This window comes from Penaeus chinensis, chromosome 7, assembly GCF_019202785.1.
Source record: "Penaeus chinensis breed Huanghai No. 1 chromosome 7, ASM1920278v2, whole genome shotgun sequence".
Taxonomy (NCBI): domain Eukaryota; kingdom Metazoa; phylum Arthropoda; class Malacostraca; order Decapoda; family Penaeidae; genus Penaeus; species Penaeus chinensis.
In genome coordinates this window covers 11,667,845-11,680,344 of record NC_061825.1, presented here as the reverse complement: position 1 = coordinate 11,680,344, position 12,500 = coordinate 11,667,845, and the positions used below count along the sequence as shown (strand labels likewise).

At 35.7% G+C, this 12,500-nt stretch overlaps 4 protein-coding genes and 1 long non-coding RNA gene across 9 annotated transcripts in view; all 5 read right to left on the bottom strand.

The window, feature by feature from the left end:
• The window catches only part of LOC125027504 (cuticle protein 19-like), a 1,492-nt gene extending 593 nt beyond the window's left edge, over window positions 1-899 (bottom strand). The window contains exons 1-3 of one of the 3 annotated variants that reach the window (XM_047616583.1): window positions 880-899; window positions 628-786; window positions 135-483 (exon numbers count right to left, since the gene is read on the bottom strand). In XM_047616583.1, coding sequence (XP_047472539.1) covers window positions 214-483; window positions 628-786; window positions 880-891 — 441 coding nt within the window. In that variant the 5' untranslated portion in view covers window positions 892-899 and the 3' untranslated portion in view covers window positions 135-213. The other 2 variants (XM_047616582.1, XM_047616581.1) reach the window with 2 other exon arrangements.
• Window positions 900-3,006: 2,107 nt separating this feature from the next.
• On the bottom strand, window positions 3,007-3,779 carry LOC125027502 (cuticle protein 19-like). The gene is made up of 3 exons (XM_047616580.1): window positions 3,760-3,779; window positions 3,508-3,666; window positions 3,007-3,363 (listed from the first exon to the last, which is right to left on the bottom strand). The coding sequence occupies exons 1-3, from the start codon at window positions 3,769-3,771 to the stop codon at window positions 3,094-3,096; spliced, it is 441 nt and encodes a 146-aa protein (XP_047472536.1). The 5' UTR covers window positions 3,772-3,779; the 3' UTR covers window positions 3,007-3,093.
• A 2,046-nt stretch (window positions 3,780-5,825) lies between these two features.
• Window positions 5,826-6,600, bottom strand: LOC125027500 (cuticle protein 19-like). Of its 2 annotated transcripts, XM_047616579.1 has the most exons (3): window positions 6,581-6,600; window positions 6,329-6,487; window positions 5,828-6,184 (listed from the first exon to the last, which is right to left on the bottom strand). In XM_047616579.1, the coding sequence occupies exons 1-3, from the start codon at window positions 6,590-6,592 to the stop codon at window positions 5,915-5,917; spliced, it is 441 nt and encodes a 146-aa protein (XP_047472535.1). In that variant the 5' UTR covers window positions 6,593-6,600; the 3' UTR covers window positions 5,828-5,914. The 2 variants fall into 2 exon arrangements, with proteins under 2 accessions (XP_047472534.1, XP_047472535.1); XM_047616578.1 differs by lacking the exon at window positions 6,581-6,600 and having other exon boundaries at window positions 5,826-6,184; window positions 6,329-6,573.
• Window positions 6,601-9,486: 2,886 nt separating this feature from the next.
• Window positions 9,487-10,201, bottom strand: LOC125027501. The gene is made up of 2 exons (XR_007115026.1): window positions 9,979-10,201; window positions 9,487-9,834 (listed from the first exon to the last, which is right to left on the bottom strand). It is a non-coding gene; the product is annotated as an uncharacterized LOC125027501 (long non-coding RNA).
• Window positions 10,202-11,761: 1,560 nt separating this feature from the next.
• The window catches only part of LOC125027499 (pro-resilin-like), an 829-nt gene continuing 90 nt past the window's right edge, over window positions 11,762-12,500 (bottom strand). Inside the window, exons 2-3 of one of the 2 annotated variants that reach the window (XM_047616577.1) lie at window positions 12,255-12,416; window positions 11,762-12,104 (exon numbers count right to left, since the gene is read on the bottom strand). In XM_047616577.1, coding sequence (XP_047472533.1) covers window positions 11,835-12,104; window positions 12,255-12,416 — 432 coding nt within the window. In that variant the 3' untranslated portion in view covers window positions 11,762-11,834. Of the gene's footprint in view, window positions 12,105-12,254 lie in introns of both variants that reach the window. The other variant, XM_047616576.1, reaches the window with a different exon arrangement.

Below are 12,500 nucleotides of genomic sequence, written 5' to 3'. Positions count from 1 at the left end.
CAAATAAGCACACTCGCACATATATATGAATGTGCGTTTATGTTTATGCCCATATTTATATATATGGATTTTTTTTTTTTTTTTTTTTTGTATTTCTTAGAATAATTATCAGTGCGTTTGAATGAAACATCGACTTTTATGCAGCAGTTACGATATTTATTATAAATAAATTATGGCTTCCTCTGTCCATGCTTACGGGATACAGCATCTGAATTAAGCGTAGGATGGTGAAGGAGCGGGCTGATAAGAAGTTGATGGAGCGGGCTGATAAGCTGGATACTGTGCTTCCCCTTCATAGGTGACCTCTGCCACGTAGCCGGACTCGCCATCGACGTAATAAGTGACCTTCTGCAGACGGCCGTCGGGGAGCTGCACGTAGTACGTTCCCTGAGTCTTGTAGCCATCGCGATCCTCTTGATGTCCATAGTTATTACCTGAGTATTCGTCGTTTACGGCATACTGGGTGTTGTATTGGGCTGCAACCTGTATATACATTCCAGGCTAATAATAGAGTTTGGAACTTGAAAGGAATTATATTTCTTATGTTCACATTGCGATCTTCCAAACAGCAGTAAATATCATGATTAATATATTTATCACATTTTATAACAAAAAGTCAACACTCACATTATTGTATGTGGGAGCACTGTAAGAAGGAGAAGGATGGGCAGGCGCATTGTAGGATGGGCTTGGCGGGGAGTACGAAGGGGCTGGGTGAGCAGGAGAGTAGGAAGGAGTCTCGGGTCGGGCTGCGACGGAGACTGCGAGGCCCACTAATACAGATATCTGAAAAAAGAAAAAAAATATATTTGTTTCAGACCAAAATCCATAGATGAAATATTTAAGGATTTGCATTTGATACACTTTCTGGATTATCACCTTAAAGAACATGTTTACGATGGAATCACAATAGAAACTAAAGCGATGAGAAAGGTCCGTGTCTTTTATAGTAGCCTCTGCACCTCGAGTGCTGTGACGTCATAGATCGCTATATCGTTTAAATATAGCTTCTTGTGAAATGCAGGTCCCCAGAGCTTATTTGAAGGCCACCCTACTTTTAAATATTTAAGCAGAGAGATGAATACTGTATGCGAACGTATATGTGTAAATAGAATATATCCATCGTGTTTATCAGAATGCATATAATTTATATCAAGTTTTTTTTTTTTTTTTTTTCCTATGTACAGTACGTATCTTCATATTTATTTATTTATGTTCATTTGTTATTCTGTATATATATTGGTTATATAATATATATATGTAATATGAATATGAATAAGTAACTCCCCCCCCCCCCACACACACACATATACATACACACATTCATGTTTATTAATATATATATATATATATATATATATATATATATATATATATGTGTGTGTGAGTGTGTGTGTGTGTGTCTGTGTGTGTGCTTGTCTTTGTGTCTGTATTTTTATAAACATATCAGATCTTGAGGGGTCGAGTGCAGGTGTTGTAGGGGAAAGTCGCTGCCGTGTTAGCGCGCCGAACCACGGTTGATTAGGAAGGGCATCCAATAAGGCAAGGTGACACTGTCAAACAACCTCCCAATAGTGAATTGAGAGAGGCCTATGTCCTGTAGTGGAACAAAGATATATATATATATTTATACATATATGTATATATTTATATAATTATACATATATGAATACACACACATACATATAAATATATATATATATATATATATATATATATATATGTACGGGTTTTCTTTTAATTGGTCTAAATAATTCTCTGATGTCTTATCAGTTTAATTTGGAGCTAGACGGATAACAATTGTTATATATTCAGTTTATTCCAGATATATATTACAAAACCCATAACCATACATAAATAAGAAAATATTGGTTTGGTTAACAACAATCACATGGATGACAAGGACTTGAAATACTGCTTGATAAAGAAGGGGCGTAACGCATAAGCACTGCAGTTCTTGGTTTTAAGTCCCCAGGTATCACATGCACAACAAAAAGGCTGAAAATGATATGAAAATTAATACCACTATCACAATCAGCAGTGTAAAAAGAAATACAAAAAAGAAATAGCAAATACACGTAAGTAACTCACGAGTAGGTGCAAGGTACTGCTAACGTAAGCAGGGTCAGTGGCAAAATGACCGACCACCTACTTTACAGGTGACAGGTAAGGGTATACCGCCTCACATGCGCTTTACATTTGAGGGAGAGCGAGTATAAATAACTTTCAAGAATATATACACATTATATATAGATTACACATTTTTAATCATGCTTGTTTATAACCAATGTCATATTACCGTATGCAATTTACGAAAACCCTTTACAATATATATATATATATATATATATATATATATATATATTAATCATAGAATTTGCCAGTTAATATTTGTGAGAGTATATTTGGTGTCAAGTAGCAGTCACATTAGATTTTCAATTTTACCAGGGTTACACAACCCTGCTCCCTTGCAAGTTTATAAACTAACACTCCCATATGGAAAAAAAAAAAAATCGAAAGAAGCCCGGGTACAACTCCTTGCTAAAATACTACACACAAATGAAAGACAAGAACAAACCATAAGCCAAATATTCATTTAAGTAGTTTGGATATATACATAAATGCCAAGAATATAGCAAAACGTGCATAAATAGCTGAGTACACATTATTTATCCGACAGATAATTCCTTTGCCTCGAGTCCTCCGTCCGCCTTCGCATAGCACAATTACTACTTCTATATTCTTCCGGAAAGGATCTCTGGTTTATAGCTAACATAACCCTGATACAAGCAAACTCAGTAGTGAATTAGAAGGTTCCTACAGCCTGGGCCGTGCGAGAGGACTCGTTTTTCGTCTCCAATGTTTTATTAAATAACTTTCAAAGACAAATAAGCACACTCACACATATATATGAATGTGTGTTTATGTTTATGCCCATATTTATATATATGGAATTCTTTTATTTTTTGTCATTTCTTAGAATAATTATCAGTGCGTTTGAATGAAACATCGACTTTTATGCAGCAGTTACGATATTTATTATAAATAAATTATGGCTTCTTCTGTCCATGTTTACGGGATACAGCATCTGAATTAAGCGTAAGACGGTGAAGAAGCGGGCTGATAAGAAGTTGATGGAGCGGGCTGATAAGCTGGATACTGTGCTTCCCCTTCGTAGGTGACCTCTGCCACGTAGCCGGACTCGCCATCGACGTAATAAGTGACCTTCTGCAGACGGCCGTCGGGGAGCTGCACGTAGTACGTTCCCTGAGTCTTGTAGCCATCGCGATCCTCTTGATGTCCATAGTTATTACCTGAGTATTCGTCGTTTACGGCATACTGGGTGTTGTATTGGGCTGCAACCTGTATATACATTCCAGGCTAATAATAGAGTTTGGAACTTGAAAGGAATTATATTTCTTATGTTCACATTGCGATCTTCCAAACAGCAGTAAATATCATGATTAATATATTTATCACATTTTATAACAAAAAGTCAACACTCACATTATTGTATGTGGGAGCACTGTAAGAAGGAGAAGGATGGGCAGGCGCATTGTAGGATGGGCTTGGCGGGGAGTACGAAGGGGCTGGGTGAGCAGGAGAGTAGGAAGGAGTCTCGGGTCGGGCTGCGACGGAGACTGCGAGGCCCACTAATACAGATATCTGAAAAAAGGAAAAAAATATATTTGTTTCAGACCAAAATCCATAGATGAAATATTTAAGGATTTGCATTTGATACACTTTCTGGATTATCACCTTAAAGAACATGTTTACGATGGAATCACAATAGAAACTAAAGCGATGAGAAAGGTCCGTGTCTTTTATAGTAACCTCTGCACCTCGAGTGCTGTGACGTCATAGATCGCTATATCGTTTAAATATAGCTTCTTGTGAAATGCAGGTCCCCAGAGCTTATTTGAAGGCCACCCTACTTTTAAATATTTAAGCAGAGAGATGAATACTGTATGCGAACGTATATGTGTAAATAGAATATATCCATCGTGTTTATCAGAATGCATATAATTTATATCAAGTTTTTTTTTTTCTATGTACAGTACGTATCTTCATATTTATTTATTTATGTTCATTTGTTATTCTGTATATATATTGGTTATATAATATATATATGTAATATGAATATGAATAAGTAACTTCCCCCCCCCCACACACACACACACATATACATACACACATTCATGTTTATTAATATATATATATATGTGTGAGTGTGTGTGTGTGTGTCTGTGTGTGTGCTTGTCTTTGTGTCTGTATTTTTATAAACATATCAGATCTTGAGGGGTCGAGTGCAGGTGTTGTAGGGGAAAGTCGCTGCCGTGTTAGCGCGCCGAACCACGGTTGATTAGGAAGGGCATCCAATAAGGCAAGGTGACACTGTCAAACAACCTCCCAATAGTGAATTGAGAGAGGCCTATGTCCTGTAGTGGAACAAAGATATATATATATATTTATACATATATGTATATATTTATATAATTATACATATATGAATACACACACATACATATAAATATATATATATATATATATATATATATATATGTACGGGTTTTCTTTTAATTGGTCTAAATAATTCTCTGATGTCTTATCAGTTTAATTTGGAGCTAGACGGATAACAATTTTTATATATTCAGTTTATTCCAGATATATATTACAAAACCCATAACCATAAATAAATAAGAAAATATTGGTTTGGTTAACAACAATCACATGGATGACAAGGACTTGAAATACTGCTTGATAAAGAAGGGGCGTAACGCATAAGCACTGCAGTTCTTGGTTTTAAGTCCCCAGGTATCACATGCACAACAAAAAGGCTGAAAATGATATGAAAATTAATACCACTATCACAATCAGCAGTGTAAAAAGAAATACAAAAAAGAAATAGCAAATACACGTAAGTAACTCACGAGTAGGTGCAAGGTACTGCTAACGTAAGCAGGGTCAGTGGCAAAATGACCGACCACCTACTTTACAGGTGACAGGTAAGGGTATACCGCCTCACATGCGCTTTACATTTGAGGGAGAGCGAGTATAAATAACTTTCAAGAATATATACACATTATATATAGATTACACATTTTTAATCATGCTTGTTTATAACCAATGTCATATTACCGTATGCAATTTACGAAAACCCTTTACAATATATATATATATATATCAATCATAGAATTTGCCAGTTAATATTTGTGAGAGTATATTTGGTGTCAAGTAGCAGTCACATTAGATTTTCAATTTTACCAGGGTTACACAACCCTGCTCCCTTGCAAGTTTATAAACTAACACTCCCATATGGAAAAAAAAAAAAAATCGAAAGAAGCCCGGGTACAACTCCTTGCTAAAATACTACACACAAATGAAAGACAAGAACAAACCATAAGCCAAATATTCATTTAAGTAGTTTGGATATATACATAAATGCCAAGAATATAGCAAAACGTGCATAAATAGCTGAGTACACATTATTTATCCGACAGATAATTCCTTTGCCTCGAGTCCTCCGTCCGCCTTCGCATAGCACAATTACTACTTCTATATTCTTCCGGAAAGGATCTCTGGTTTATAGCTAACATAACCCTGATACAAGCAAACTCAGTAGTGAATTAGAAGGTTCCTACAGCCTGGGCCGTGCGAGAGGACTCGTTTTTCGTCTCCAATGTTTTATTAAATAACTTTCAAAGACAAATAAGCACACTCACACATATATATGAATGTGTGTTTATGTTTATGCCCATATTTATATATATGGAATTCTTTTATTTTTTGTCATTTCTTAGAATAATTATCAGTGCGTTTGAATGAAACATCGACTTTTATGCAGCAGTTACGATATTTATTATAAATAAATTATGGCTTCTTCTGTCCATGTTTACGGGATACAGCATCTGAATTAAGCGTAAGACGGTGAAGAAGCGGGCTGATAAGAAGTTGATGGAGCGGGCTGATAAGCTGGATACTGTGCTTCCCCTTCGTAGGTGACCTCTGCCACGTAGCCGGACTCGCCATCGACGTAATAAGTGACCTTCTGCAGACGGCCGTCGGGGAGCTGCACGTAGTACGTTCCCTGAGTCTTGTAGCCATCGCGATCCTCTTGATGTCCATAGTTATTACCTGAGTATTCGTCGTTTACGGCATACTGGGTGTTGTATTGGGCTGCAACCTGTATATACATTCCAGGCTAATAATAGAGTTTGGAACTTGAAAGGAATTATATTTCTTATGTTCACATTGCGATCTTCCAAACAGCAGTAAATATCATGATTAATATATTTATCACATTTTATAACAAAAAGTCAACACTCACATTATTGTATGTGGGAGCACTGTAAGAAGGAGAAGGATGGGCAGGCGCATTGTAGGATGGGCTTGGCGGGGAGTACGAAGGGGCTGGGTGAGCAGGAGAGTAGGAAGGAGTCTCGGGTCGGGCTGCGACGGAGACTGCGAGGCCCACTAATACAGATATCTGAAAAAAGAAAAAAAATATATTTGTTTCAGACCAAAATCCATAGATGAAATATTTAAGGATTTGCATTTGATACACTTTCTGGATTATCACCTTAAAGAACATGTTTACGATGGAATCACAATAGAAACTAAAGCGATGAGAAAGGTCCGTGTCTTTTATAGTAGCCTCTGCACCTCGAGTGCTGTGACGTCATAGATCGCTATATCGTTTAAATATAGCTTCTTGTGAAATGCAGGTCCCCAGAGCTTATTTGAAGGCCACCCTACTTTTAAATATTTAAGCAGAGAGATGAATACTGTATGCGAACGTATATGTGTAAATAGAATATATCCATCGTGTTTATCAGAATGCATATAATTTATATCAAGTTTTTTTTTTTCTATGTACAGTACGTATCTTCATATTTATTTATTTATGTTCATTTGTTATTCTGTATATATATTGGTTATATAATATATATATATGTAATATGAATATGAATAAGTAACTACCCCCCCCCCCCCTAAACACACACATATACATACACACATTCATGTTTATTAATATATATATATATATATATATATATATATATATATATATATATATATGTGTGTGTGTGTGTGTTTGTGTGTGCTTGTCTTTGTGTCTGTATTTTTATAAACATATCAGATCTTGAGGGGTCGAGTGCAGGTGTTGTAGGGGAAAGTCGCTGCCGTGTTAGCGCGCCGAACCACGGTTGATTAGGAAGGGCATCCAATAAGGCAAGGTGACACTGTCAAACAACCTCCCAATAGTGAATTGAGAGAGGCCTATGTCCTGTAGTGGAACAAAGATATATATATATATATATATATATATATTTATACATATATGTTTATATTTATATAATTATATATATATATATATATGAATACACACACATACATATAAATATATATATATATATATATATATATATATATATATGTACGGGTTTTCTTTTAATTGGTCTAAATAATTCTCTGATGTCTTATCAGTTTAATTTGGAGGTAGAAGGGTAACAATTTTAATATATTCAGTTTATTCCAGATATATATTACAAAACCCATAACCATACATAAATAAGAAAATATTGGTTTGGTTAACAACAATCACATGGATGACAAGCACTTGAAATACTGCTTGATAAAAAAGGGGGGTAATGCATAAGCACTGCAGTTCTTGGTTTTAGGTCCCCAGGTATCACATGCACAACAAAAAGGCTGAAAATGATATGAAAATTAATACCACTATCACAATCAGGAGTGAAAAAAGAAATAAAAAAAGAAATAGCAAATACACGTAAGTAACTCACGAGTAGGTGCAAGGTACTGCTAACGTAAGCAGGGTCAGTGGCAAAATGACCGACCACCTACTTTACAGGTGACAGGTAAGGGTATACCGCCTTACATGCGCTTTACATTTGAGGGAGAGCGAGTATAAATAATTTTCAAGAATATATACACAATATATATAGATTACACATTTTTAATCATGCTTGTTTATAACCAATGTCATATTACCGTATGCAATTTACGAAAACCCTTTACAATATATATATATATATATATATCAATCATAGAATTTGCCAGTTAATACTTGTGAGAGTATATTTGGTGTCAAGTACCAGTCACATTAGATTTTCAATTTTACCAGGGTTACACAATCCTGCTCCCTTGCAAGTTTATAAACTAACACTCCCATATGGGAAAAAAAAAATCAAAAGAAGCCTGGGTACAACTCCTTGCTAAAATACTACACACAAAAGAAAGACAAGAACAAACCATAAGCCAAATATTCATTTAAGTAGTTTGGATATATACATAAATGCCAAGAATATAGCAAAACGTGCATAAATAGCTGAGTACACATTATTTATCCGACAGATAATTCCTTTGCCTCGAGTCCTCCGTCCGCCTTCGCATAGTACAATTACTACTTCTATATTCTTCCGGAAAGGATCTCTGGTTTATAGCTAACATAACCCTGATACAAGCAAACTCAGTAGTGGCGATGATCACCATTGTGGGTCTTGGAATGTTATTAATTTTCCGTGACAAAATGTATAGAATATGAAACAGCCGCTATTCAGGCTGTTTTCTTTTCTGTCCTCCAACAATTGCAGCAAAACGTCCACCGGCAAACAAGAAGTGCGAATCTTCGGACTTCAAGTACCCATCTAGTCGGCCATCGAAAGCCGACAATATGGCAGTCCATCCGTTCGTCATAGCTAAAAAAGACTACGATAATTTTTTTTATCAGGATCTGTGAATTCTTTTGTGTGTGTGACATATATATATATATATATATATATATATATATTTGAACATTCTCTACTTACAAATTCAAAACTAATTTATGCCCAAACTAGTTTCTTTCTGCTTCGTATATTTTGCCAAGAAAAAATACTTTATTTGATTTATTTCGTGCAGTAAATAAGATCAAAATACTTTGTGCGTCTGATAGGGATTGAGTAGGTTAGTATGATGGGGCGGGTTGGTTGAAGTAGAAAACTATAAATATATATATATATATTATATATATATATATTATATATATATGTAAATATATACATATGTATATATACATATACAGACTCGTATATATATATATTTATATATATAAATATATATATATATATATATATATATATATATATATGTGTGTGTGTGTGTGTGTACATATACATACACGTACATATGCATAAATGTATATATATATATATATATATATATATATATATATATATATGTGTGTGTGTGTGCGTATGCATGCATGTATATGTATAATATATAATTGTATATGTATATATGTGTGTGTATGAACATGTGTGTACGTATATATATATGTGTAGGTATATATATTTGGAAATGTGGGTGTGTTTATGTTTGTGTATGTATGTATATATATGCAAATACGTATGTATAACCGTCCAACCAGACATTTGTATCAATTTTTGAAATAATCTTTAGGGAATTTAAATTCAAACATCAATAATTATGCAGCAGGTACGATATTTATTACAAATAAATTATGGCTTCCTCTGTCCATGTTTACGGGATACAGCATCTGAATTAAGCGTAAGACGGTGAAGGAGCGGGCTGATAAGAAGTTGATGGAGCGGGCTGATAAGCTGGATACTGTGCTTCTCCTTCGTAGGTGACTTCTGCCACGTAGCCAGACTCGCCATCGACGTAATAGGTGACCTTCTGCAGACGGCCGTCGGGGAGCTGCACATAGTACGTTCCCTGAGTCTTGTAGCCATCGCGATCCTCTTGATGTCCATAGTTATTACCTGAGTATTCGTCGTTTACGGCATACTGGGTGTTGTATTGGGCTGCAACCTGTATATACATTCCAGGTTAATTATACAGTTTGGAACTTGAAAGGAATTATATTTCTTACGTTCACATTGCGATCTTCCAAACAGCAGTAAATATCATGAGTAATATATTTCTCACATTTTATATCAAAAAGTCAACACTCACATTATTGTATGTGGGAGCACTGTAGGAAGGAGAAGGATGGGCAGGCGCATTGTAGGATGGGCTTGGCGGGGAGTACGAAGGGGCTGGGTGAGCAGGAGAGTAGGAAGGAGTCTCGGGTCGGGCTGCGACGGAGACTGTGAGGCCCACTAATACAGATATCTGAAAAAAAAAAAAAAAAAAATGTTTCAGGCAAAATCCATAGATGAAATAGTTGAGGATTTGCATTTGATACACTTTCTGAATTATCACCTTCAAGAACATGTTTACGATGGAATCACAATAGAAACTAAAGCGATGAGAAAGGTCCGTGTCTTTTATAGTAGCCTCTGCGCCTCAAGTGCTGTGACGTCATAGATCGCTATATCGTTTAAATATAGCTTCTTGTGAAATGCAGGTCCCAAGAGCTTATTTGAAGGCTATCATGCTTTTAAATATTTAAGCAGAGAGATGAATACTATATGCGAACGTATATGTGTAAAGAGAATATATCCATCGACGTCAGTGTTTATCAGAATGCATATAATTTATATCAAGGTATTTAGTTTTCTATGTACAGTACGTATCTTCATATTTATTTATTTGTGTTCATTTGTTATTCTGTATATATATTTGTTATATAATGTATATAAAATGAATGCGAATAAATAAATAAACACACACATACACATATATATACACATTTATGTCTATTAATAAATCTGTATATATCTGTGTGTGTGTGTGCTTGTCTTTGTGTATGTATTTTTATAAACATATCAAAAGAAAGATACAAAATCTTGGCGAGATGACGACTTATCAACCTGTACTCGATCTTGAGAGGTTGAGTGCAGGTGTCGTAGGGGAAAGTCGCCGCCGTGTTAGCGCGCCGAACCGAGGTTGATTAGGAAGGGCATCCAATAAGGGAAGGGTGACACTGTCAAACAACCTACCAATAGTGAATTAAGAGAGGCCCATCTCCTGTAGTGGAATAAATGACTGTTGAAAAAAAAAAAAAATGTATATATATATATGAATATTCCATATGCATGAATATCTATTATATATATACATATATGAATATATTTATATAATTATACATACATGAATATATATATATATATATATATATATCAATCAATCATAGAATTTGCCAGTTAATATTTGTGACAGTATATTTAGTGTCAGGTAACAGTCACATTAGATTTTCAATTTTACCAGAGTTACACAACCCTGTTCCCTTGCAAGTTTATAAACTAAACACTCCCATATGAAAAAAAGAAAACAAAAGAAGCCTGGGTACAACTCCTTGCTAAAATACTACACACAAAAGAAAGACAAATATTCATCTAGGTAGTTTGGATATATCAATAAATGCCAAGAATACAGCAAAACGTGCATAAATAGCTGGGTACACATTATTTATCCGACAAATAATTCCTTTGCCTCAAGTCCACCGTTCGCCTTCGCATAGCACAATTACGAATAAACAAAAGAGCTCGACTAAAGCCTCCATCACTACTTCTATATTCTTCCGGAAAGGATCTTTGATTTAAAGCTAGAATAACCCTGATACAAGCAATATGACTTGTGAATTAGAAGGTTCCTACAGCCTAGGCCGTGCGAGAGGACTCTCTCCAATGTCTTATTAAATAACTGAAAGACACTCACACATATTTATGAATGTGTCTTTATGTTTATGCCCATATTTATATATGTATAAGTAAATATGTATCTATGGAATCTTTTTGTTTTGTAATTTCTTAGAATAATTCTCAGTGCGTTTGAATGAAACATCGACTTTTATGCAGCAGGTATGATATTTATTATAAATAAATTATGGCTTCCTCTGTCCATGTTTACGGGATACAGCATCTGAATTAGGCGTATGACGGCGAAGGAGCGGGCTGATAAGAAGTTGATGGAGCGGGCTGATAAGCTGGATACTGTGCTTCCCCTTCGTAGGTGACCTCTGCCACGTAGCCGGACTCGCCATCAACGTAATAGGTGACCTTCTGCAGACGACCGTCGGGGAGCTGCACATAATACGTTCCCTGAGTTTTGTAGCCATCGCGGTCCTCTTGATGTCCATAGTTGTTTCCAGAGTATTCGTCGTTCACGGCATACTGCGTGTTGTACTGGGCTGGAACCTGAAACAAAAAGTAGAAAAAATACAACATGGAAAATTTAATTATTCACATAAATTAAGATTAGCAAAACATGAACCAAAACAACTGTGGCAACCTAATTGGATAAGGTTATTCCTTCTGTAATTTAGAGTAGCCGAAAGCTATACTCACATCGTTATATGTGGGAGCACGGTAGGAAGGAGAAGGATGGACGGGTGTGATGTAGGATGGGCTGGGAGGCGAGTACGAAGGGGCTGGGTGAGCTGGAGGAGAGTAGGAAGGAGTCTCGGGTCGGGCTGCGACGGCGATTGCAAGTGACATCAATACCGATGCCTGAAAAGAATGTATATTTTGATAAAGATCCATAGGTCGAATATTTTTCAGAAGATTCACTTTTGGCGCCCCTAATGCAGATGC

Coding starts and splice junctions, on each gene's coding strand:
- LOC125027502 (XM_047616580.1), bottom strand. Junction 3,364..3,507: donor GTGCTCCCACATACAATAAT/GTGAGTGTTGAC, acceptor ATGTATATACAG/GTTGCAGCCCAATACAACAC.
- LOC125027500 (XM_047616578.1), bottom strand. CDS start 6,556: ATGCAAATCCTTAAATATTTCATCTATGGATTTTGGTCTGAAACAAAT. Junction 6,185..6,328: donor GTGCTCCCACATACAATAAT/GTGAGTGTTGAC, acceptor ATGTATATACAG/GTTGCAGCCCAATACAACAC.